Source organism: Coturnix japonica, chromosome 1 (genome assembly GCF_054131305.1).
Source record: "Coturnix japonica strain WE chromosome 1, WE-NBRP24, whole genome shotgun sequence".
NCBI classification, from domain to species: Eukaryota; Metazoa; Chordata; class Aves; order Galliformes; family Phasianidae; genus Coturnix; species Coturnix japonica.
In genome coordinates, this window is record NC_140663.1 from 46,940,989 (window position 1) to 46,967,787 (window position 26,799).

A 26,799-nucleotide genomic window follows, 5' to 3' on the forward strand; every position below is an offset into this window, starting at 1 on the left:
CCGCCGCCGGGAGGAGGAGGAGCGGCGGACGGGCCCGGGGCGGCCCCGGGTAGGGGACTCCGTGAGGGGGCCCTGCAGGGGTGGAGCCTTAAGGGACGGCGGCAATACAGCGAGGGAACGGAGGGGGTGCTGGGTGGCACCTCCGGGTCTCCTTTACAAAAGACCCTTTGGTAATCTGGGCGCTGAGATTTGGGAGAAGTCTGTTGAACAGGGAGGGCTTTGCCTGAGCCCCCCCGGCCTGCTCTGCTTGGCCAGAGGTGCACCTGCAGGACACCGTCCCCCAGGAGCGAAGAGCAGGGTGCGGGGAGGGGCACGAGGCTACCCCGGGTCGGGGAGCACAGCACCAGCCGGGGCTTAGAGAGGGACAGCTGCCGGAGCTCTAAAGGTTTCGTAAGGTCACGGGACTCGCGATGTTTTCCTTTGGCGTTGCTGATAATAGCGCGGTGGATGATTCAGTCGGTATAACCCATCACTAGAGAGCAGTTTGAATCGGGAGAGCTTTAAAGAACCAGAAAACCCCTGTTGCCCCACGCTTTATTGTCACGTCAAACAGGAGACTGTCGGGTATAATGCCTGAGAGCGGACTTTGCCCTCTGTTTATACCATGATTTCATCTTTGCGTCGGGGAAGGTAAACAACGCAGAGCGGAGGCACAGATACCGCTCTGCCTGGCGCGTGGGTGTCCACAGGCTTCGTGGCTACATTTCAAGTGCAGAGAACTCTGTGTGTGAATATATATATAGGTGCAGATATATTATTTATGCACACCTCTCCTTCAAGCTGCACGCACTACAGCCCTCGTTGTAAGCTGGATGTTTTTCCATCTCCTTCCAAGCTTTGCACATTAGGGCTACTCATCTGTGAGCTGCACACAGCAGTGCTTATCTCCCAGCTCATGCCGAGGACTGTGTGCATACACACACATGCAGTACACCAGATGAGAATTGCCTCGAAAGTACAATACAATAAAAGGGAAATTAGCCTCAGTAATATCATTTCTTGTCAAAGCTTGGTCCTGTTCAGCATTCCCTGTATTTTGTTATTTATTTACTTAAATATATATTTTTTCATTTCAGTTTTGTATTCATTTTCAAATCAAATTTCCACTCCCCCAAAACCAGGCTGGATTTGGAATGCATAGGTTAATGCTGTTTCAGTCATTGAGTTGGCTCGTGCTTAAAATAAAATAGGCAAATGTCACTGTAGGAGTGAACTCTGCCACAAAGATAGCGCGCTGATGCTGCCACGGCATTTCCTGGTACCGTCATAGTAAGCGTTAGTGGGTTTTCTCAACTTCTCACCAACTTCCCTTGTTGGAAAAAAAAGAATGCTACAAAACAGAGGTGCATTAATATTAATAACTAGAGCGTCTATTATTAGCTCTATACAGTGAGGTAATACCACTGATGTAATTTTCAGAGAGACAGTTAAACAACATGTCTCAGAACTGTGTGGTTTTTTATTATGGTTCCGTGGAACTATAACTTTGATTAAGAAGTGCTGAGTTAAGCTAAAAGCAATCTCCATAAAAACAAAACACAACTGTTTCTGTCCTTAATTAATTATTTAATAGATGTAAAAAGCGATACTTTCTCAGCCTTCCCTGGAGGTATGATGGGTGTGAAACAAACAAACATGCACTGATAGTAAGGCAAAGGGTTCAGTCTCCCTTTAGGCTTTTCAGAGCTGTTCATATCCCTGCAGATACACCTTTTTGGCTCAAGGGCAGCTGTGAAGGCTGCTCCATGCTCTGGTCTGTTGCCAGAGGTGTTGTGGTGTCAGGAAATCCCCACTGCATGTGAGTGAGGAAGATACACAGCATTCTGTAGTTAAACTAATGGGTGCTTAATAGTTTGTTCCTGCTGTACTACTGCTTTTTGCTGTTTCTTTGTAGTTGCAGCTTTGTGACTGAGCCTGTCACCTTAAGACAATGCGGTCAATCATAAAGCAGGTTTATTATACTCAGATTGTTTGGGGAATATGGATTACTATCAGTTGTTTGCTGCGTGCTGGCACGTTGCAAACTGCCTGTGTCACCTCCTGAGTGGTAAGTCTACCTTTTAATAGCTAATTTGTCTTGTGGGATGAATAATTTACCGTTATTTTTCCTTCAGTCCTCTAGGGTCTGTTATGCAGTTCCTCACTATTCTGTACTGCTCCTATCACACAATGTCAGTAAACTTTAGGTAAGTCAAATGTTTTAACGTAGTACCTCAGCTTGGAAAGAAGTTTTGTACACATTCTCTAGGCAAGCATGAGTGCTGTAACTTTTTAGGCACTAATTCATATTTTGAACTGTTTAGTTCTTGGTCGTTTCAGGGGAACATTCACACACTCCTTCACAGCAGCACCAAACAAAAGAAAACCCATAATCCTATTATATGACAATCAACATCTGATGTTCAGGTAGAGACTTGACCTTTGGAATCAAAGTGATCAGTTTTTTAGACATTCTGGAAGCTTTAGTAAGAGAACCTTCAATGTTCAAAGGGCCGCAACTCAGACAGGTTCCCAAGCGCCTCTTCGGCTCGGCTCGGCTCGGCTCGGCTCGGCTCGGCTCGGCTCGGCTCGGCTCGGCTCGGCTCGGCTCGGCTCGGCCCTCCCGGTGAGGACACAAGATGGCCGCCGACCCCCCACCGAGCCGCGTGTCTCCCTAGCAACAGAGCTGCGCCTTTGCCGCCAGCGCAACGGAAGTCCCGCCCCCTGAGCGTCCCGGTTGCTATGGAGCGGCGCCGGAAAGGGAGGGGAGGGGGTGATGGAGTCGGGCGCGGCTGGCGCAGGTGAGGGCAGAGCTTTTTTCTCTTTGGCATGTGTCGCGATAGGTTGTGTCTCGTGACCGTTGTTGTGGGATGGACGGCAGGTTGCTGTCTCCTGAGGCTCTCCTTGCAGGCTTGCTCTCGGAGTTCGCCGAGAAGGGCTGGGGCAAAACCTGCCCCTGCTGTTGAGAACACCTTCTTGCATTAATATGTTGTTATGTTTTATGCATTCTTGTCTGTGGGTTTTAGTATTTAAATAGCATAAAGTCATTAAACTTTAATTCATGAATGCTTTGGGTCAAATAACTGAATCCTTGTGAATAACGCTTCCTCGTGTTTACAAATATGAATGAAAATAGGCATGCCTAAAACTCTCCAAAATCAAAGCCTAATAGGCAGTAGTATCTGCCTGGTGGAGTTTGTTGACTAAGGTTAGGCAAGAAGAAGTGGGAGCCCTGTATAATGGATTGTGGCTCTCAGGAGGAGAGAAACCGCAGAGGTACTGACTTTGTAACAGCTGTACATCTCAACATCCAGTCCTGGAAGCTTGAAGACCCTTTGAATGTCAGTCCACTGTCTTAGCTGCAGAAAGTGTATTAATTATGTCACTAGCAAAGATGAGTAACTAATGCATTTGACTTTTTGATGAAAAATTCTACATGGGGGGAAAAGTAGATGATGTTATATGTGAGTGACACTTTACTCTCTCCCACTTCCTTGCATGGCAGCTTTTGTATTGGAGATGCATGTGCTGAAGAGTGTGCTTTTGGCTCAGACATTTGCTTCTGAATCAGCACTTTTCTGTAGCATATTTCTGTGAAGGATAACTATGAAAAGTCAATAGGCTGCAATTTTTTTATAAGTTGTGGAACGAACTGCAGAAGGACTAAATAGCTATACTGAAACTGATTATGAGAGCTGACTTTACCGGTATTAACTGGTAACTTATGTTATTTCTGTCAGAAAAGTTTCAGCTTCTCCCTCGGAGAAGTAGCAGTTGCAGGTACTTGGCTTGTTCTTTTGTGCATTTCCATCTTCTAGACTTTGCTATTTTTCTTGAACAAAAGGGGCAATGATGTAACACAGTACTTGAGGGTGGACATAAGTAACTGAACAAGACAAATGTGGATAAGCTAATAAATAAAAATCTTTATTGATGATCTGGAAAAGGGGATTGAGTGCACCCTTGTTAAGTTTGCAGATGATGCCAAGTGGAAAGGGAGTGTTGTTCTGCCTGGGGGTAATAGTAATAGTAATAGTCTCGTGCGGGTTGGAAATAGCGCAGCCAGCAGGAGCAGGGAAGTAATTGTCTCTCTGTACTCAGCACTGGTGAGGTGGTATCTGAAGTGCGGTGTTCAGTTTTGCACCTCTGACTGCAAGAAAGACATCGAGGTCCTGGAATGTGCCCAGAGAAGGACAATAAAGTCAGTGAAGGGTCTGATATATATGAGGAGTGGCTGAGGGAAATGTGGTTGTTTGGAGAAGAGGAAGCTCAGGGGAGACCTTATCTCTCTGTAGCTCTCTAGACCTCCCTGTAGCAAAGTGGGGTTCAGCCTCTTCTCCCAGGTAACTGCAATAGGACCAGAAGTAATGGACTTCAGTTACACCAGGGGATTTTCAGCTTGGCTATTAGGAAAAACTTGTTCTCCGAAGTGTGGTGAGGTATTGGGATAGGTTGCCCATGGATGTGGTTGGCACCCCATTGCTGGAGGTGTTCAAGAAATGTGCAGATGAGGGACGTGGTTTAGTGGGCATGCAGGTGATGAGCTGACAAATGATCTTAGAGGCCTTCTCCAACCTCAGTGATTCTATGGTTCTATGACACTGAAATGAGTTCAGAGGAGGGCTGCCAAGGAGGTTGGAGCACTTGTCCTGTAATGAGAAGCTAGGAGAGCTGTGCTGCTTTGGCCTGGAGAAGAGGCTGCTCTTGCCTTCCTTCCTTTACCTAGTGTGAGGAAGTTTTTGAGGTGACATAGCCAGACTGTGATGGTGAAGGATGGGAAGATGGGAAACAACGGGAATAAGCTAAAATGAGAGGTTCAGTCTGACTGCATGGAAAACTGTTTTTCCCATGAGTATTGTTGAGCAGTGAAAAAGGGCACCCAGGGCAGCTGTGCTGCCTCTGTCTGTGGGCATTTTCCAAATGTGACTAGATTAAGCTCTGATACAACTCGCTCTCCTTGGCACAGGCACTGGGCTAGGGAAGTCCTGAGGCCTTCTGACCTAACAGCGCTGAAAGGCTGGCATGGAGGAGTCAGAGATCTAAAGTAGAAAGCGACATCTAGGTGTCAGAAATTGAAATGCAGCTTGTTAGGTCTTAGGTCTGGGAAATTCTGCTCTCAAGTGTTTAATGGTACCACCATATCCTCTCGCATCAGTGGAGAGGAGGAATCATCGCTATGTGAAATACAGTGAGACAACAAAAAGTTGGTGATGTTACTTTGGTTCTCTCCTTAAGAGAATTGCAAATTGTGATTCTTCATGGAATGCGCAGTGGATTTTTCTCTGGGGTTGTGGGCCAACATCATAAAATAGGAGGCGTTACTTTCAGAGCAGCCCTTGTATTGTGGTTTACAGTTGGTGAGTGAGGTAATCCATGTGAACACTCCTACCCAAAGCAAACAGAGGAAATGTTTATATGTATATACGTTTACCTGCTGGAAAGGAGCCCCATGGGGAAGGATCTGGATGTCCTGGTGGACAACAGGTAGGTTATGAGCAGCAGTGAGCCCTTGTGGCCAAGAAGGCCAATGGCATCCTGGGGTACATAAAAAAGAGCATGGCCAGGAGGTCAGGAGGTGATCCTTCTTCTCTACTCTGCCCTTGATGAGGCCATATGTGGAGTACTGATTCTAGTTCTGAGCTTCTCCATTCAGAAAAGGCATGAAACTTCTAGAGAAGTCCAGAAGAGGGTCATAAAGATGATAAGGGGCCTGGAGCATCTCCCAGATTAGGAGAGACTGAAAGTCTGGACAAGACTGAGAGAGGATCTGATCAATGCTTATAATTCTCTAAAATAAGGGATCAGGCCATGCTCTTTTCAGTGGTACCCAGTGACAGGACAAGGGATAATGGGTACAAACTGAAACATCAGAAGTTCCTTCTGAATGTGAGGAAAAGCTTCTTTACTGTGAGGATCATAGAGCACTGGAACAAACTGCCTAGAGAGTCTGTGGGGTCTACTTCCCTGAAGATATTCAGAACCAGCCCAAATGCTTTGCCACTTACTGTAGGGAATCTGCTTTAGCAGGGTTTGGACTTGATGATCTCCAGAGGTCTCTTACAACCCCTATACTTCTGTGATACCAGTCTTGATTAGAAGTACAAAACTGTCTGTGCTCTATGATTGCATTTGTTTGTTTTTCAATAAATATTACCTGGTGAGTTTATGCTGATGATTTCTGTCACTGACTTGTTTAAGAAGAGACTCGAGCTGTGTGCCCATTCATAAAACTTGAATTGGGTGGGGAAAGATCCTTGTAACTAGTTTTCTTGTTTGAAGCTGTCCAGATGACAAACGTAAGCTCAGTCTGAACCTAGGATGTTCTTTTCTATGGCTTTTCCAATTGGTTTATTTCTTTATTCATACTTAAGTTAAATTGCTCTCCAGGTGCCATTTTTTTTCCTCTTTGACTATTCTAGATTGTTTTTTTTTCACCTCATGTTTTCACCCTCACAGCCTTACTCTGTTCTTTACTAACAGGTTGATTCCACTTTGGGATAATGGCAGGAAAAGTGAAGTGGGTAACTGACATAGAAAAATCAGTTCTAATAAACAACTTCGAAAAAAGAGGCTGGATTCAGGTAGCAGAAAATGAGGACTGGAATTTTTATTGGTAAGTACGTTAAAATACTGATGCATAAATTGTTGAAGTATTTTAATATCTCACATTAATAGCTTTAGTAATAGTACAGAATGCATATTTGGAAATGAAAGATGCATACTTTAGCTTTAATTTGCTGAAATGCTCCTAAAAGTGTTACATTGTTTCATTGCTTATGTTTTTTTTATACTGTTGCTGATCTTTTCTTTGGATTTGTATTAGTAAATCCTGGTATCTGTGCAGGCCTGCTAAATTCATTAGGATTCATCAGGCCAGAAGGTCCTTTCTGCATGGATCCTTTCCCATCTTTTCTAATGACCTCATTTGCCTTTCTACTTTCCCAGAGATTTTGTCATGCAGTGGAAAATAATTAACCTAGCAAAGAAGATGATCGCTTCTGTGAATACCCAGTGTAAAAACCTCAGGCCAAAGGCTGTAGCTGCTGACATGGTTTTTGTTTTGTTTTGAAATGTGATACCTGATTTTACTCCAATTTCTTGTATGCAGTAAGCACAATTTTTCCTCTATGATTGGAGGGGATTTTTCACCTGAATAAAAACTTTGAAACATATCTTTCCCTTAAATTTTTGACATGCACATGCTTATGTGTGTTCATAACATAAGGAAAATGATCCAAGGTTCTGATATATGATACAATATTATTTTATCAGTGTCGCAGGGGCTTGCCCTGTTGCGACAGTGCCAATTCCTGTAATAAAAGCATCGAGAACTGCATTTTCCTTCTTGTCCACAGAAAAGATTTACATTCAGACTTATTATTTGAGTACTGAGGATGATTGTAAAATTAAATCAAGATAATGGATTTGCCTAACACAAGACTAAGAGGGAGTAGGGCTTATGGGGTGAAGCTAGTGGAGCTTGCTGGGAGGACTTTAAACTAGGTCTGAAGGGTAACAGAGGGGATAGTGAGCTTTCCCATGATGAGGTGTGGGAAGGCATAGCTAGATTAGAGGGATAGGGGACCACTGCCTTGAGAGGTGCTGGCAACACTGCAGCACATACGAAATCCTATGATAATGTAGTGACTGCTGGGGCAATAGGAGAAGACAGTGGGGAAAATCAAAGGGAATACTTAAATGGAATTAAGGAGTTATTCTTTAAGGAGGTGACAGACCAGCTGCCCAGCTGAAGTTCTTCTACGCCAGTGCATGCAGCTTGGTTAGTACACAGGAGAAGCTGGAAGCTACTGTGCTACTAGAAAACTATGATTTAGTTGTCATCACTGAAACCTGGTGTGATGAATCTCATGACTGGAGCATGGCTCTTGACAGCTACAAGCTGTTCAGAAGGGACAGGAGGGAAGGGGGTGCTGCTATCTATATCAGAAAGGGAATAGAATGTAAAGAGCTGTCCCTAAAGAGTAGTCATGAGCAAGTCAAAAGGCTATGGGTGACAGTTAGAGACCAAGGCAGTAAAGGAAACCTTGCGATCAGTGTCTGCTACAGGCCACCTGATGAAGCAGAGCCTGTAGGTAAGGCCTTCTACCTCCAGCTACAAGAGGCATTGTGATCACAAGCACTCATTCTGTAGGGGGGACTTCAACCACCCAGGCATCTGATGGAAAAAATAGCACAGTGAGCTGTAGGCAATCCAGGAGGCTCCTGGGATGTATCGAGGGTAACTTCTTGAGTGAAGTTTGGTTTGGCAGGTGAGGACTGAAGAAGCAACATCTGACCCATTGTAAGTGAAGATCTGGTTCATGACTACTTGAGGAACCTGAACATTTACAAGTTTGTGGGTCCTGATAAGATTCATCCCAGAGTCCTGAAGGAATTAGCTGATGTAGTTGCCAAGCCACTCCCAGTGATATTTGTAAAGTTGTGGCAATTAGATGAAGTCCCTCCTGACTGGAAAAAAAGGCAACATCACAGCCATTTTTAAGATAGGTAAAAAGAATGACCCTGGGAACTACCAATCAGTTGGTCTCACCTCTGTGCAGGGAAAGATCATGGAGCAGATCCTCCTGGAGGCTGTGCTAAGGCACACAGAAGACAGGGAGACGAAATGGGAGAACCAGCATGCCTTCACCAAGGGCAAATCATATTTGACCGACCTGTTGGCCTTTTATGATGGTGTCACTGCATCAGTGGACAACAGAAGAGCCACTAATGTAATTTATCTCTGCTTCAGTAAGGCCTTTCATATGGTATTCCACAACATCATTCTTTCCAAATTGGAATGATATGGGTTTGATGGGTGGACTGTTTGATGGACAAAGAACTGGCTGCAGGATCAAGTCCAGAGTGTGGTGATCAATGGCTCAACATCTGCTTGGAGATCAGTGATGAGTGGTGTCCCCCAGGGGTCAGTGCTGGGACAGATATTGTTAATATCTTCATCAGTGATATCGGCAGTGGGGTTGAGTGCACCCTCAGCAAGTTTGCTGATGACACCAAGCTGTGGGGTGCAGTCAATGCACCAGAGGGACAGGATATCATCCAGATGGGCCTAGACAGGCTTTAGAAGTTGGTCCAGATGAACCTCGTGAGGTTCTGCAAATCCAAATGAATGATCTTGTGCCTGGGTCGAGGCAGCGCCCACTACCAATACAAGCTGGGGAGTGATAGGAGTGAGGGTAGCCCTGCTGAAAAAGACCTGGGGGTGTTGGTGGGTGAGAAGCTGGACATGAGCCAGCAATGTGCCCTCGCAGCCCAGAAAGCCGACTGTATCCTGGGCTGCATCAAAAGAAGCGTGCCAGCAGGGTGAACGTGGTGACCCTGCCCCTGTACTCTGTGCAGGTGAGGCCTCACCTGGAGTACTGTGTCCAGATGTGGAGTCCTCAGTACAAGAGTGACACGGGCCTGTTGGAGTGCATCCAGAGGAGGGCCACAAAAGTGGTCCGAGGGATGGAACACCTCAGACTGTGAGAGCTGGGGCTGTTCAGCCTGGAGAAGAGGAGGCTGCAAAGTGACCTGACAGCAGCCTTTTGATATCTAAAAGGGAGTTACAGGAAAGAAGGGAACAGAGTCGGTGATGATAGAACAAGGGGAAATGGTTTCAAGCTCAAAGAGGGTAGATTTAGTTTGGGTAAAAGGGAAAATGTATTTTACAGTGAGGGTGGTGAGGCACTGGAACCAGTTGCCCAGTGATGTGGTGAATGCTCTGTCCATGGAGACATTCAAAGTGAGACTGGATCAGACTCTGGGCAATGTGATCTGGCTGTGTATGTCCCTGTTAATTGCAGAGGAATTGGACTAGGTGGCCCTTAAAAGTCCCTCCTTTCTGACTCTAAGGATTCTATGATTCTAAGACTGAAACGCTGTCATAGAATGCAATAATGTATGAGAGCTACTCCAGAAGTAATGCCTCCTATTTTAATAATATAATGTGTCAGCCTATGATAGTATAGGCAGATGTTAGTGGTATGGTGGTAGGGACCTTTTCACCAATATTCCATTACATGTTGTTGCTGTGTGACAGCAGCAGAGGGGCAGTCTGACAGAATGGTGTCTGACATGGAAGTGCATATGAAGCAAAAGTGTGACATTGAATTCCTTCTTGTGGAAAAAAATGGCACCTGTTGACATTCACAGATGCTTGCTGGATGATTGCTGAATGCTCATGAAGATCAAACAGTGGCTGCGAACACAGTGAGGTTGTGGGTGGTGTGTTCAGCAGTGGCAACAAAAACACTGTGGGTTGCATTCACTGGTATAGGTTGTTACAAGCATGACATGCAAGTTCTTGTTCATCACTGGCAAAAATGCTGGTGATCTTGACTATGTTGAAAAATAGTGCTTTGTTGCAGAGAATTTATGCTATCAGATGGTGTTATTGTGCTCTTTGTATCTGTTGTACTTTCCATGGAAATAAATAAGAGGCATTTCTTTTGGAGCAACCTATATATTAAGTAGCAGAAAAAGTACCTCTAAGTATATTACACCATTTATATCATCCTTTTCAAATATGACAGAATGGCTGTTTGTACTGCTGACTGTGCCTTTTGTTAACTAGTTATTAAATGGGTAGGAGTGTAGTAATCTGCTTGAGCTTTTAGAATGCAGCTGAGGGGAGGAGTGGGGGAACAGGACACTCATGGAAACTGCTGTGTGACTGATTTGGTTTTGTTTTGCTTTCTTCCTGAAATGATAGCATAACAGATTGTAAATTTAAGAATATTTCCTGAATGCCATCAGTGTGACACCTCTATTATAGAAAACTCTTTGTGTTTTTGACCCTATTCTGTGAGAAATTAGGTAAACAGCTGATTTGATGGTGTGGTTGCTGTAGCATTCTGCTCTGTCATCTACAGGTGTTCTTAGCAAGATGTGTGATTCACTGATTTCAATTCGTATGCTTGAAGCCCTCCAGAAATATAATAGCAAGGTAACCAGTAGTGGTAGTTTCATGTTTTTGTTTTTCTTTTTTAATAAGAGGAAAACAGTTCCAGAGAGAAAAGCAATAAATTAGAAAAATACTTCTGTAGCATTTGGGTGTGTAGGGGTAATTTGTAAACCCCGCTGAGGGTTGACCTGTCTATCAGCGATCCAGAGTCTATAGTAGAGACAAGTTTTCCTCTTACTTGCCTCACCAGCTGCCTCAATTTCATTAGTATAGGAACTGATAAAGCATCTGGAAAGATTTTATTTGCTAACAGAGATTCAGAATACGTTAGATTGTCACTGAAGCTAAATATTTTACTATATAGAACATTGAGAGAAGTGCAAGAGGGAGGAGATGACGTGACATGAATGTGTAGTGCGTTGGTACCTGCTGGGTTAACCACAACCCTGACATACACCGTTTCAACTCTGTCCTCCTTAGAGAAATCATCTGCTGTCTGTCTTTGTTTTCAGGATGAGTGTACAAACAATCAGGAATGTTTTCAGCGTGGAAACTGGTTACCGCCTTTCTGATGACCAAATTGTCAACCATTTCCCCAATCACTATGAACTGACCAGAAAAGATTTGATGGTAAAGAATATCAAACGATATAGGAAAGAACTTGAGAAGGAAGGAAGTCCTCTTGCAGAAAAGGATGAAAATGGAAAATATATTTATTTGGGTATGTGGTTCTCATTATCAGTGTTAACTGTGTCTTCTGTCTTGTTGGTATACTGATGGCATTGTAACTTACAGAAACAGAGCAGCACATTAATGAACATATTCTGATGTACGTGTTACCATTTTCATGCAATGAATTCTGTAAGAAAAACTGTCACTTGCAAGTAGTACAAGCAACCGAGATTGCCTGTTTCTACCAGTTTGCCTTCAGAGACATTAAACTGATGTATTTCAGTTATCCCGTGGAGGTAATTTAGCTACAGAATAGCTTGTCTTCCAGTAGGAAAGGAATTCTGCTAGATTTTCTAAACTTCTAAAGTGTTACCACACTCAGGTGGCTGTCTGTGGGCAGGTGCTCTGTCAATAACCGTTAAACAGAGTAAAGTGTTTTGTGTTCTACAGTCTTTAAGTAAAAACTGTAAACTAAATGAAATAAAAAGCAGCATGTGTTTTATTTGAATTGGTCATACGAGATTAGAAAAACTATATTAATGAAGATTCCTCTTAGATGTAGGATGTACTGTCCTTAATGGTGCACTCTTTTTTTTTTTTTTTTTTTTCCAACTCAGATTTTGTTCCAGTAACTTTTATGCTTCCTGCTGATTATAATCTCTTTGTTGAAGAATTCAGAAAGAATCCCTCCAGCACTTGGATTATGAAACCTTGTGGTAAAGCTCAGGGAAAAGGAATATTTCTAATCAATAAACTGTCTCAAATTAAAAAATGGTCTCGAGATAGCAAAACATCCTCGTAAGTATTTAAAAACTAAACCCATCCTTGCACTTTCTGTAATCGCTTGAACCACGTCAGCACGCTAGTTGTCTGATGCATGGGAAAGGTATTCTGCTGTTATTGTTTTGTCATTGTGTAGATACTTTTGCAGTCAATCTCAGTTACCTGGCTTAGTCATTCAAACAGGTTTTAATACAGTTTACGTTGGTGTGAGAAGATAGAAAGAACAGAATAACTATTCTCAATAAAAAAAGCTTTCAGCATTTTTGGGGTAACATGCAAAAACAAACTGTCCTTCTCTGTAGTGTAAAGTAACAGGAGATGAAGAAAAAAGTCTTTCCCTGAGTAATTTGTATAGTGATTTTATTTAATACATATCAATTCACTTCTTAAATTAGTGCAGAGTGTGCATATATGAGATATATGTGCATATATGAAATAAATCCATTATCTGTTTGGAGCACAAAGGAGTACACCTAATGCTGGTGGCCTGCTTTCAAACGGACTTAATGGTATAGCAGTCTATGCTTTTCTCTGACTAAAAAGAGTTTTGATGGCAAAACTGATGCTGTTTTTTTCCTGTTACAAATTGACTGGCTGAATACCCCTTGAGACGTTTTTTTTCTGTTTATCTTGGAATCTGAAGAATGTCTCAGTCTGAAAGCTAGCTTTTCACAGTTGTTTGCCTTGGCAAACCAAGCGTAAATACAAACATTCTAGGAATATAAGGCCCTGAATAACCAAGGTAATGTAATCCATGCTCTTTGCTTGTCTGTACTGTGACAAGCTCTAGATGTTGTCAAAAGGAAAGATTGGTGTGTTAGAACTGCTTTCTGAGTGGCTCAGTTAGCTGCCCTGCCTTGTTCAAAACTGAGTTTTAATGGTTAATTGATATTGGTCTTTAGTTTTGTATTTTAGACTTGCCTTTTGTTGTTGTTGTTGTACATAAGGCCTGCTGCCAAGTGTGTTACTGTTAACCAGTATAACTTTATACATTGTTTTGTCAGTAAGGTGCAAGATTTCCATTAATTCAAAACTTACGGACTGTTTACTTCTGTGTTACAGGTTTGTATCTCAGTCTTCCAAAGAAGCCTATGTAATTTCTCTCTATATCAATAATCCATTACTAATCGGGGGAAAGAAATTTGACCTTCGTCTGTATGTTTTGGTATCTACATATCGCCCACTGAGATGTTACATGTAAGATTGTGTATGGATGTGTTTTATTACAAGAGAATGTTTAATGTAGTCAAAATAATTTTGCCAGTGTTGCATAAAGAAGTTTGATGTGTATGTATATCCTAGGATGATCTTTTCCTTACTTTTTACTGGGATTTAACATACTTTATTGACCTTTTATTTCAGGTATAAACTTGGATTTTGCCGATTTTGCACAGTAAAATATACACCAAGTACAAGTGAATTGGATAACATGTTTGTACATCTTACAAATGTTGCCATTCAGAAACATGGGGTAAGTGTAACAAGTTCTCAGGTGCTATTCTTTAACAAGTCTGATTTTCTTAAGCTATCCCAAAAAAATTGGAATAAAAAGGTTCTGTCATGTTTTTTATCATCTTGCAATTAAAATATCTCTACTTGACCTTAAAAGTAAGTTTTAGAAGACTGCAGATAAAATGCATGCAAGATAAGGAGCTGCAAGTTCTGTAATAGACTGTGATGTCTTTAGTCTTGGCTTGCAGTAGTTGAAAGCAATTTCTTTCCATGTCTCCTGTCATTTAAATGCTAATATACTCACTTAGCAGTTGGTTCTGTGAGCAGTGGAATTAATGAAGCCTGATTTCCCTCTATCTGTATTTTATAATGGCACTTGAATATCTCCTTCCTGATCTCCCCTTCCCCCTTTCTTGGTCATGCAGTTAATTCAGCATTCCCCTTTACAGCACTTGTTTATCACAGTGGCTTCCAGCATTTTCCTATGATTCCACCCTCTTTCTTCTCTGCAAAACAAAGGCAATGTACATTTGTGGGCTCGTGATAAATGTTTGCTTCCTGGCCAGCAAGTGGCTTCCTCTGGAAAGTGTAGAGATAGAATTCTGCCTGCACAACTGTTCCATCCTCTGATTTGCTGTTGATGTTCTTAAAACAAATGTGTGGAAACCTGATTGCTTTGACAGCATTCCACTCTGCCCAAATAAGCTGAAATTCCCCAGTAGGAGGAAGGGCAAGTGGGTTAGAGGTGACATTGGCAGTTGGACATGTAATATCACTGCCTAAGCCGTGTTTCTTTGGGGAATCCAGTTGATGATGATTATTGACCTGTTTGCATTTTAGCAGATGACTGTGATTTAAAAAACATGCCTCCGTTACAGGAATTTAAGCTATTGTTTCACTTCCTAATCTTGTGGGTTTCACTTTTTTAAGAGCAATGAAAATCTGTACGTATACATGACCGTGTGTGTTTGTGTATACACACGCACGTACACTCGCACAAGACAAACATGCCTTGTCTCTTATTGCTTTCTAAGATGTGTAGTACAGCAGAGCTGTTCTTTATCTGGTTATTCCTGTAACAAAGGTTTCAACTGTGAATATCACTTATGATGGAAATCATAAACCAGAGTAAAAGTGAAAAGATTATTTATTGGTACAAATATTTTCTTGCCTAGATGCTGATTTGTGAATTGCTTTTGATATGTTGTGATTTGACAGGGCACACTGAGAATTAATTGTGTTGAAAGTAGTTCCCATACAGTGTAGAGTATAAGTCATGGTTTTGTTGTCAGCAGAGATGAGGCATATGGTGTGCTGCCTCTCCTGTTATCATTCACCCTTTCATCTTCAGTTTAAAACTTGTCTGCAACTTTGGAGGCAGCTAAGCCATACAGTTTAGAATAACCTAATTTGAACTGTCAAGTGATTTATCATAATTGATAGGGTCTGGAAAAACTCTTAGGTTCTAGCTCTTCAACTCTAACCTAAACCGTACATGAACTCTGGTGTTCCACTGTGACTGTACCACACAAGCTCATGAAAAAGCATTGATAAATTGAAAAGATTATAACTCATTATCAGGGAGAGGGAAAGGTTAAAAAAAGGAAAGGAGGTTTAAGTATACCCACTGTAATGTTTCTGCTAGAAAATATAATTGTCCTTAATTGTTCACTGTGTGTGGAATGCAAGCAAAGCAAAAGTGATTCTTCTACTTCATTGTTTTCAGTTAGCGATATGCCATGTAGCCTGCAATATTCTTCTTTGTTTTGACGTTTTTAATTAAACAGCTGTGATTGTGCAGAGCTCTGTCCATTTGCAAGCTGTTTTGGTTCTGAGTACTTATTTTGAAATGCGAAGAGGGTTGAAAAGTTGATCTCTGTCCCCTTTCTGGAATCTGTAATATTAAGACATTTTTTCCTTGGGCCAAGTCCAGAGAGCCATGTTTCAGATCTTTATTTGTCTGTCAAATTTACTGTGGGGAGAAGTTATAGGAAACAAACAAAAACTCCTAAAAATTGATGAGAGGTTTCACTGACCTTGTTTTAGAGGATGAGAGGTTTGATTCTTCTGACCACTTAATCCTACCATATGCATTCTGCGTTTTATAATTTAGCAGGTATACAGTCATTAACTCTTAGAAACACTCTGAGGAGAATCTTCAAAGAGGGACAAAACGTTTGTCCTATGAGCTATTTGGGAATTGAATGTGTCTTTCCATGAGTAAAAATACCTCCACTTTGCTTTTGTCTTTCCATTTATAGAGAATGTGTTGCAGAGCATTGATTGCCTCTGAAAAAAACAAATACAAAGTAACCTCCTTTTTCCCCTATTCTGTTTCAGTAGCACTTAATGTGTTTCCTAACTTGTAATACTTTATTACCTAAGAAAAACAATATTTAAAGGTAATTCAGGTGTTATTTCTGTGTCTTCATGATTGCAGCTGTTGTCAGTTGCACTATTAAGAATATATAATAGTTGTCTTTTGAGGAAACAGACGAGTCCTTTTAAGTTGAGACATATTTTTGATTCGTGCTGTGTCATGTGATACTCGCAGCTGTAATACAAATGGTCATTTGTGTAGAGGGCAGTTTAAAGCAGAAGACTTCTTAAATATTTAAAATAGAGTAAAAACAATTTGCTGAGTTTGTTTTTAAGGCAATATTTGCATGCAGGTAGAAGTGGGCTCTGTGTGAATGGAACAAAACTGCTGAGCAACTTCAGAATCTTAAAGACTGAATTAATTCATTAACTCTCCAGGATGATTACAATCATATCCATGGAGGGAAGTGGACAGTGAGTAACTTGCGCCTGTACCTGGAAAGCACCCGTGGAAAGGAAGTTACAAACAAATTATTTGATGAAATTCACTGGATAATCGTGCAGTCACTAAAGGCTGTTGCGGTGAGTACTGTGCCTGGAATGCTGCTGGTGACAACATCATGGCTGCAGGATTTTCTTAACCATGAAAGTGAGTTTGCCACCAAAAAACCCTGATGTTTATTTCCTGCTTTTTGAGCGACAACCCTGATGCCAATTCCTGCAATTCTGTGACCTGCTGATTTGTCTGAGCTGAGTGAATTTGAATCTTGTGTGGGTGAGCATCTGTGCGTGCTGAAGAGGGTCCTTTGAAATAATTAATATGACTAGGTGCTGCCCTTGTGAATAGTATCAAGCTCTAACAAGGCCCATAATGTCATGTCAGCAATAATGTGTCAAAGAAAAAATAGCTATGGAGGACAATTTATCACACAAAATGTTGAAGGGTATTAGCTTAGAAGACTTGCATTGCTTATTTTCAGCTCAGCTGTATACAAGTCATGTAGTTATCCATGAAATGTTACCCTTTTATTTATTTATTTTTTTTAATAGCTTTCTGCTTGATTGACTTTGTAGCTTGGATCATATCCCATGATTATGTTAAAGAGTGGACCCATGGTACCATGCCATGGGTCAGCTGGGGTAAACGAAGAGCTTTCTGCTGCCAAGAAGGGCTTGTTCTCAAGTGCATGGTCTTGTCATCTCTCTTGGGCTGTTCCTGGCAACATTTTAAATTGAATCAGCTCATTCTTCCAAATGAAATCTACTTATTTTATTGATGGGCTAGTATTCTGCTAGTGTAATAAGCTGAATCACCTCACTGAAGGGTCAGATGAATACCAGAACCAGCACAAGAAAGAGGGACAAGGTTGTGAAGCTAGAATCAGTGGGAGGTATAGGGAAGCGTGGCTCAGCTCAGCCTCTGCTATACAATCATGTTTAAACCAGATGTGAGAGGAAAAGGGATTTAATCCAAATGTTAGCAGAACCTTAGGAGAAGAAAGGTTTTGTGAATATAGAGGACAAAATGTTTTGATCACCTTCAGTACTTCTCTGTCTGTCAGAAAATGGCAAATGTAGTGAGAGATGCTCATTCCTCCCTTCCCTCTTTCACTCCCTTGGGAACTGAAAAGCTTTCATAATTAGTCTAGGCGAAACCATCTCACTAACCTGATACAAAGGTTTCTTTAAAAATTCTGATGAGGTTTATATAAAAGTCTTGGCATACATGCTGTAAATCCTTTGCAGAGGTTGGAAAGCTGACTCTCCAGAGTGTGTGCTTCTAAGATCCTTGGTCTCTGTTGGCTTTCAAGATCACAGATGACTTGAACTAACTGTAGATTTAAAAAGTATCTGGTAATTGTTTGACCTCAAGTTTCTGCAGTGAGGGAAATGTCCACAAATAAGTCTTCTATCTCTGAAGCATAAATAATTCACAATGATGTGAAGCTGTGTTATGTACATTTTAAAATGTCCTGATTTCTCTGGGTATGTGCAGGCTTTAAATATTCTTACTACTATTGCAAAATATGAAAATGCTTTTATTTTAAAACTGGAAATGTGATGGAATACTAATGCAATTCTGTACTTGGCATTAATGCAGTCGTTAATATTGAAATATTTACCAACAGCTTCTTGAGGAGAAAGAGTCTTGAAATTATTTTTAAGCTTACATTAATGTTAGCATAATGTCTGTATGTTAGTTACGCTACCTTGTGTTGTAAAAGATTTGTAATCATGACTTAGAAAGCGTGTCATCAGGTTACTTATGAAATTAATGATTTTAATATATACTTTTGTCTCTTCTAGCCTGTAATGAATAATGATAAACACTGCTTTGAGTGCTATGGATATGACATTATCATTGATGACAAGCTTAAGCCATGGCTAATCGAGGTAAAGTCACACAAAATGTAGAAATAACTTCCCACTCATTTTCTTTCACAGTATAAAACCAAGTAGATTTACATGTAGTCATTTCTATTTTGAAACTTTGTCTTTTGTTTCTCCAGTAAGTGGATTAGGCAAAACATTAGAAAGTAAAATAGACCTTGTGATGACCAAGCTAGCATGTGCTTATTTTTTTTTTCTTTCTGTTTCTTTTGTATTTTTATTTGTCTGTGGCTTTCAGTTTTGTCTTCTAAAACCAGTGCATCCATATAACTAGACTGCAGAGGCCATCTGAATGCTAGCAGCCCCGTTAAAATAATTGGGATATCTGGAAGGCTTCTTTTTAAAAAAGACTTTAGTATATCAAATTTGGATCTGTATGTTCAATGTAAACATCTTTCTTCTCAGTCTTACTGAAGTGAAAGATCAGAGCTGTTTATTGTTGTGGTACTGTTTCCCCATAACAAACGTGGAACGCAAGAGAGATGTTAAACTAACCCCAGTTTCAGCCTTCACTAAAAAATTATGCAGTTGAGTATTTTGAATAGAGACGTGGAGCATGTGTTTCTCCAGCTCATAATTTAACAGGGGAGAACTTGGATTAAGAACATGAATAAAAGCTGTTCAACTACTGATTCCTATGTGTAACAAGTGTTGGAGTGAACTAGGCACTGAAATTTATGGTTTTGATATCTATAAGAGCTTAGAAACAAAAATTGCTGTCTTGTCTGATTGACCCAGGGTAACTTAGTTTAAAGAAAAATCTTCAGGCTGACGCTGCAGACACTTTACTTAGTTTTGAGTTAAAAAAAAAATTCCAGTAGGGGATTCCTTTCAACGTGTGAGGAACTGAAAGATGTGTTTTGAGATGCTGATTGTTGATTGCTCAAATAGTACATGTAGTCATCACACGTGCTGTTTAGAGAACTATACCACTCCTGAAAAATGATCTCTTTTTTTTTTTGTAGGTTAATGCTTCCCCTTCTCTTACTTCCAGTACGGCTAATGATCGCATCTTGAAGTATAATCTTATTAATGACACACTTAACATTGCTGTGCCTAATGGGGAAATTCCGGACTGTAAATGGAATAAATCTCCACCTAAAGAGGTCCTTGGCAATTACGAAGTCTTGTAAGTTTTAGTGTTGTTTTGTATAACTGCATTGTTTTTCGGTCATCTCACTTCTTTTAATGTGTAACGCAGACCAAAGAGATAAGGCAAACTTTATCTCTTGCATAGAACAGACACAAGGATACCACTTCATTTTTAGAGGCTGTATAAGCAGTTTTGGAGGTGGGAGTGTGTCATTCTCTGAAGGAATCTTACTTGTCTGATAAACCCCTGCATGTACTGAGCTTCCAGCAGCTTCTGCATGTGTAGAGTCTTAGTTGTATTTAGTGCAATATGTAGACTCTAGTTAAACATATGAAACCTGTATCAAATGGTTATTACCTGAATGTTCACAAAAATGATGCTATTTGAGTCTTGTAGATCTTAGATGTTATAATAATAATAATGTAGTGCCAGATATTTTTAAAATTACCAAATTTAGTATTATTAAAGGGAATAATCAACAGACATTTTTACATTGGAGTGTCTGAAGCGTTAGTCTAGGATTGATCTTATGCAGAGGAACACTGTGGTAAAGACCATATTGATTACAGTTTCACATACTCACTGAGAAAAGGCTCAGTTAGATTCTCAAACCTTAGTGGTGTCACTGTTCAGTGTATCAAGAATGTGGTTATGTACATAGTCAGTCCAATAGTTCACACCAATCTTACACTCTTTCTAGATATTAGTAAAGACAATTAAATGTGTTGGCTGGATTATAAATTATTTTCTAATGTATTTGCAGCTACCATGTAACATTCCTGTATAAGAGTATAAGTGATCATATGTTGTGAATGCTCTACAAAATATTGTAGTATTATCTTTTGATAATTGTACATAAACATCTGTAGTCAATGTCTTTTTGTAATCTGCACAGCAACTGAGAGGTAAGTATATATGGAGGTTATCTGAGGCTCTAATGAGCTTAGATGTTTAAAGAACTACTTGCACGTATGGTTAAGTGTTACAAAATGCATGCCATCAAATGCATTTAGTTAATCACACTGTTGTTTGTTCAGCTCATGTTTTTCCTACTCACACAGTGTTGCAGCAGTGGAGTTTTCTAACACTGTAGTTAGCAACCCTCTGCTTGAAGCAGTAGCTCAAGATTGGATTAAGCTGCCAGCATTCTGATGTTCCTGCTTTGCTGTGTAAGAGCAATACTGAGAAGGGCAGAAGTACATTTGAAATTTCACAAGCATGAAATTTCACAAGCATGAAATTTCACAAACTCTGTAATTGAACCAAAGCTACCAAGCAGTCTGTTTCTTCCAAAAACTAGCTGAGGATGCTTCAGTTGATCTGTGTTGTAAAAAAGGTGGTGGTATATTACCTTGAATAATAGCTGCATTTCAAACTATGCACTCGTAAACATGTTCATAGAACAGCTTGCATTAAATGTCAGTGCTAAATGTTAAGCAAAATAGAATGTGAAAGAATAATGAATAGCAGGCTAAGATGCTGAAAAAATTGTGTCCTTTAGATACGATGAAGAGATGGCGCAAAGTGATGGATCGGATCGTGACTTGCGAAGTCGTTCTGGGCAATCCACTGGAACAAAAGGAAATCGTGGGAGAGATTCAGGAAAGCCTGTACTAACCACCTGGAAATAATGATTAAGCAGAACAGCTCCCTGTTGACAGCATCACGGGAAAAACGTGTTCATGAACAGATTTCTCTATTTTGCTGTGTTGTATGAGGGAAGCAATCAAAGAAAACAGTACAGCCTTTGAAAATAAGTGAAATGAGCACTCCAAATACAGGATCTTTATAATACATGCACTGACTTGCCAATTATAATAATCATACACATGCATGTACATATACTTAAAATGTATAATATATGTAATTAATTTAATACAAGAATATTTGTGCTTGCAATAGTTCTCTGAAAGCAATGAATTCTAAATTCTTAGAAGCATCTCTGTTCAGACCATGGAGAAGCCAGTATTCTCTCAGTAATTATTATGAGGTTTCTTTATAAAGATGACATTTAAAACTGTTCTGATATACAGAGCAACAAGAAGTCTACTATTAGTTATTTTCTCTAGTAGCTCATCTCTACATTCCTGTAATAAAAGAGATACAGATTATGGGTAAGAGTGGTAGTGGTGAGCATCGATATTGTCACAATAGTGGTTAAGCTTCTTGCTTGGAAAAGAAGGTAACAAGAGGAAACAGCAGTATATGGAGTTGAGGCTATTGTCAATTAAAGTGGCTAATTATTTACAACCAGTCTTAAGTACTGGAAAAGTAATCTTTACATGCAGGGCTTTTTGTCTGTTTTTTTGCTTTGGGTTTTTTGTTTAGTTTTGTTTTGCCTTTAAATATTTTTGAGCTGATAATTCTTTAAAAGTAGAAAGTATTCATGTAAACAGGGAATGTTTCAGGTAGTTTTTGATGCATTATTTGGCTAGCCATTAGTTTTTACTGTAAGGTAATTCGTCTTTGGAAAATCAGGCAGAATATTTATATACTGTAATAAATCTCATTGCTTGAGAATGGCTCTAAATTGACTGGATGTAAATCTTGCACTACAATTTCTTTGTGTATTTACATGTATAAGTACTTCCGTGACTTTTTGTATGTTTTGTATGTGCTACCACAAAAATATTGTTGCATGTGATAAACTATTTCTAGGTCTGATACCAAAAGTTGTGACGATTAGATGCCAAAACGTATAGAGCAAAAGTTAAAAATAGGTATTTTGGTCTTCTAACAGCATAGTATGTAAATTAACTAGCTGGGTCTATCAGTGGCTACTTTCACTTGTGTGTCCGCCAGTTGCTGAGCTGTAACTTATAATATCATCTTGATGTGCAGCTCTGATAATCTTTTTTTCATCATTTTTTCTCCCTCCTCAGTTGTCCCCCACTCCCCCTTTTCTCTTTGGAGAGAAAGACAAAAGGAGGCTTAAAGTTACGAATATCTGTGTACCTGTAATAAACCCTAACCTGGCTATCACTAAGGCAGTAATACTCAATTTCTCCCTGTCACAGCAAGTGAAATGCTTTTCACCTTTCTGTGTGGCGGGGCTGCATGAGTGCATTGTAAACCTAGCCTCTCCCAATGCCCTTAAACATGATCTGAGATTCATCCTTGCAATAAAGAATGAAATACGTGGACTGAATTGGTCACTCCAAGTATAATCTCTATCTTCATTAATCTTGGCTCTTCCTTTGAAATAAAGACCAAAATATAGCTGATTGTCTGGTCACTAGACTTAATGAATCTTCTCGCTGGCCTTTACACAAAAGCATATTCAACTTGGCTCATGAAGTAAGGTAAAGAAAAAGTTAATATTATTGTGAAGTGAAGCTCCTCTAAATCCCAGGTCTCGTAGCTGTTAGGTTTGGTGTGTTTCATTCTTTTTTAATTCCTGAGTATGAGTTTTGCTTTAATACTTGAACCTCGGCAAGTAAGCCACTTGTAAGTAGATGTACAGTCAGATATTATGTGTTGTGTTAATGACGTGATATTTTATGGGCAGACATTTCCTGCTTTAGCCCAAATTGGCCGTTGCTACAAAGAATGTAACAATGCGACAACCTTAGGAAATAATAGGCTGTAGTATTCTGTAGTATGGTTGTATTTCTTGCAGGTATTGCAACAAGGATGCTTGGATAGAAGGAAAATAGCTTTCTCTCACTTTACTTTCCACTGCTTTTAACTCATTTCTCCAGTAGCCTGGGCAAAAGATGTCACTTTGGTCTTCTTATAACAGTAGCACTTGCAAGTGAGGCTACAACAGAATGATTACTCTTCCCCTTTATCTTTTTCCTGTTTGTGAAGCCTACACTGATGGGACTCCATAGGGAAGAGGTATATTGAGAAATGCTGATTCTGCTGAAAAACTTGACTGTATTATAGCTTTTTAAGCGTGCAGACGCAGTACATACTATGCTAGCTGCAGGACCTGCAGTCTGCCTTTTGGGAAAGCTTAGCATGAAGGTAAGATCAAGTCCAGTTTATTAGCATTTATTGGTGTAGAAGGTTGTAGAGAACTCAGTTGTGATTTCACAGTGAACCAAAACTGGTTATAATTTCAAAATAATGTTCTTCCAAACTTGAATGTACGTGGTACACTGTGTTGGCAATAGTGTCTTTGCTGCTAGTTAATGAGTTGAATCGTGGCCTCGAGGACATTGGCAAGACATACAGAATAGGAATGACAAGACTTAATATTTTACCAATATTGAATATTCTCATTTAATTGATAGAAGATTTCTAATGTCTTGGAAAGGGCCAACTCATTTGAGCTTGCATTCTTATTAATCAGTATAATAGCGCATCCCTTCCAGACCTGACTTCAGAACAATTGTTATTAAATTAGAACAAATTCTTACTATAGCCTTCAGATGTAAGGATTTCTGTCTCATTTCTATTTCATTCACACATTTCAGGAGCAGTATTTTATGCAGACAATATTTTTGTAGCAGAGCTATCAATTTGGAACAGGCAAATGCTTCTCTCTGGCCACTTGTAGTAGTGGGAAAGGAGATTTCAAACGCCTTATGTGAGGATGAAATATCTGCTAGATATTTCAAAAGTTATCATTACTGCCTCAGTATCAAAACAGTACTATTACCAATTGGAAGAGGTAAAAAACAACAGTTCTGATATGAAATTTTCTCTATGTAGTAATAAAAAACATAGAATTTAGATTTCAAATGTTGATATAGCATTTTACACAGTTGTTGTGTCTAACCAATCTATTGGCAATTTATACTGCAGACACAAATGTGGATTGGATAATGCAGCATTCTTTAAAGAACAAGAAGTCAAAGAGACTGCAGACATAGTGACCCCATCTTCCTGATCTCACCCCATTCTCTTTTTAAACACAATGGACCAGTGATTAGATATAGCAGGCTCTTTTCCAACAGGCTCTTTGTAGACATTGAAGTTCGAAGACTTAACTGTGTTATCACTTTTAATACATTGCAAAAACTGTGTATGCAAGAGAAGTCTTAGGGAACAAAACTGAAATGGCATGAAATACCAGATGATTATTAGCGCCTTTCTCATTATCAGTAACAAGTAAACAAAAAAAACAACTGGAAGCAAGCTGGAAGTCTTCCTCTTCTATAAAGAACTTGAAGCCTCCTCCTATAGATAAGTAGAATGTTCTCATGAAAATAAAATGCAGGAACCTACATTGTTATGTGATATCTGTTTTTCCCTGAAAGATCTGTTGAAAAATACATTGCTTCTTTGCTGGAATTTGAGTAAAGAAAGAACTGTGTTCTGTGGTCGCTGAGAGTTTGTTCTGTGCATGAAACAACTTGTCTACAGTCTGTGAGACAGGGGTGAGAAGGAAACAAAAGCAGTCATAGCTTTCAGGAGGAGGAGGGTAGTATGTGAACATCATGTCATGAGATGTTTGTGCGTGGCCTAAAAAGGTAAAGGTGAATATTTGGTGAGGATGAAAAACTGGGAAGGAAAATTTTGTCTCATGTTCGGCAATAAAATCTTGAACTTTTCTCTCCAGTGCTTCCTAAATAAATCTACTGCTGTAGCAGGGTAGAAATAATGCTACAAAGTGGTGTGTAAACTGATAACAGCCTATGTGTAGCATGATCTATCAGTTGGAACTGAGGTCATTAGTCAGATCTGTAAACCATATTTGGGGGGGGGGGGGGGTGTCTACTGTAGGATTTGAAGGGAGTTAAGTAAAGTCTGCTGTTAATGTGTGCAATATGAAATGTTAAACATTGTGTGGATACCTTCATTTGAATGTAAGGTGGTTCTTTTTGCTGAAGCCTAAATTTCCAAAAGAGAAAAGGCTGTTTTACCTCTGTTTGAGAGCAGCTAAATGGGTTTAAGTATGGGTTCTGAGTAGCTAACTTTGGCCCTAGGCCAATCATACTCAAAGCACATTTGACTGTAGGATAAAGAAATTGTTTTGGGTCTCACTGGAACAAAATAAATGAGAAATAAAAAAACTCCCAAGTTCTCACTTTGGCTAATGTTCTAACTTGCTGAGCAAAGCTCGAATAAATGGGCTTCTAAGTCTTGCAGCTCATATGCTTAAGTGGTCTCTGCTATAACGGCAGTATTGTATGAAGAATTAAATAGACTGGCTCTAAACAACTATGGGAGTTGTTACAATGGCATCAGTGTAGAAGGAGCTTATTGCTGGAATTGAATACTGAGGCTTGCTTCCTGGGCACTAACCTTTCTCCCTATTAATTCTTTGACATGGATGGCATTAATAAGATTCCCACAGAATAGCTTCTTTATGAGGCTTTAGGAACTTAACTAGAATAGAAGAAACAGTATTATCCCTAAAGCTATTTTGTTGCTGTTGGCTTTACAATAGAACTTCTGCCTAAAATGTCCCTGTCCGGATTCACTTCCTGCTGTAAATGCAGCAAAACAGTAGACTTTTCACAGAAGAGATATGTGCTGCACTTCAGCTGGAGAATGTGTCAGGCAGAGCTCATTTATCTGTCATCAAGGAAGGAGCTTTATTCTGTCAGTATAAACTGATGCTGTGTCCAAAGTAGTTACTCTTCAGTTTATATGTGTGGATCTATAACCAGAAGGTAGCTCTCATTTTGTGCCTGCTGCACAAAAATAGCTCATCCGATCTTTCAGTTCAGTGGGAAGCACACTGTGCCTTCTGGTATGTGGGTATCACAATGTAACACTGCTGTCCTTAGCTGGCTATGCGAACCTCTAGAGTTCCTTAGCAAAGAAACAACAACTTTGTTCCTGTGTTCCTTGCAGAAGATAAATATGTAGAGCTGAGAAAAGCTGCCTTTGGTCATAATTTTGGTAAAACATTTGATTATTAAGAGGAAATAGGAAGATAAATGGCTGTCTCGGAAAGACTGCTTTTACTGACTAGTAGGAAGTTGCTTGCATTACACTTTTGGTTGTTGGTTGCTTTGTTTTTTTTAATGCAATACTTTCTAAAAATGCCTTTAAAAGTTAGCTATCAGAGCTGAGGTGAGTTTCAAGAAACTCACCATACTCGGGGTAGTCTGCAGCCAGATTTTTTCCAGATGTTTTGATGACATAATCACTGACAGAGTCCTCTATGCTTTAATTAATCACCAATTTTGTACCTCCTGAAAAGCATGTCATTCATGTTTGAGATAATCATAGGCAACTGTTGTGAAATGGAAAGTTTAGGATAGTATGAAACCGAGCAAAGACACGAATTTGGAAAACAAGGAGA

General features: G+C 40.0%; 1 protein-coding gene across 10 annotated transcripts; it reads left to right on the forward strand.

Annotated features, from left to right (window-relative positions):
* TTLL1 (TTL family tubulin polyglutamylase complex subunit L1) lies at positions 1–25,096 on the forward strand. 10 transcript variants are annotated; one of them, XM_085518191.1, is made up of 12 exons: positions 31–170; positions 2,115–2,186; positions 6,460–6,592; positions 10,854–10,927; positions 11,398–11,606; positions 12,175–12,355; positions 13,403–13,537; positions 13,703–13,811; positions 16,550–16,693; positions 18,419–18,505; positions 19,468–19,631; positions 21,097–24,858. In XM_085518191.1, the coding sequence occupies exons 5-12, from the start codon at positions 11,399–11,401 to the stop codon at positions 21,224–21,226; spliced, it is 1,158 nt and encodes a 385-aa protein (XP_085374317.1). In that variant the 5' UTR covers positions 31–170; positions 2,115–2,186; positions 6,460–6,592; positions 10,854–10,927; position 11,398; the 3' UTR covers positions 21,227–24,858. The 10 variants fall into 10 exon arrangements, 9 of the variants coding, with proteins under 9 accessions (XP_015725321.1, XP_085374317.1, XP_015725312.1 ...); XM_015869835.3 differs by lacking the exon at positions 10,854–10,927 and having other exon boundaries at positions 1–49; XM_015869826.3 differs by lacking the exon at positions 10,854–10,927 and having other exon boundaries at positions 47–170.
* The last annotated feature ends 1,703 nt before the right edge of the window (positions 25,097–26,799 follow it).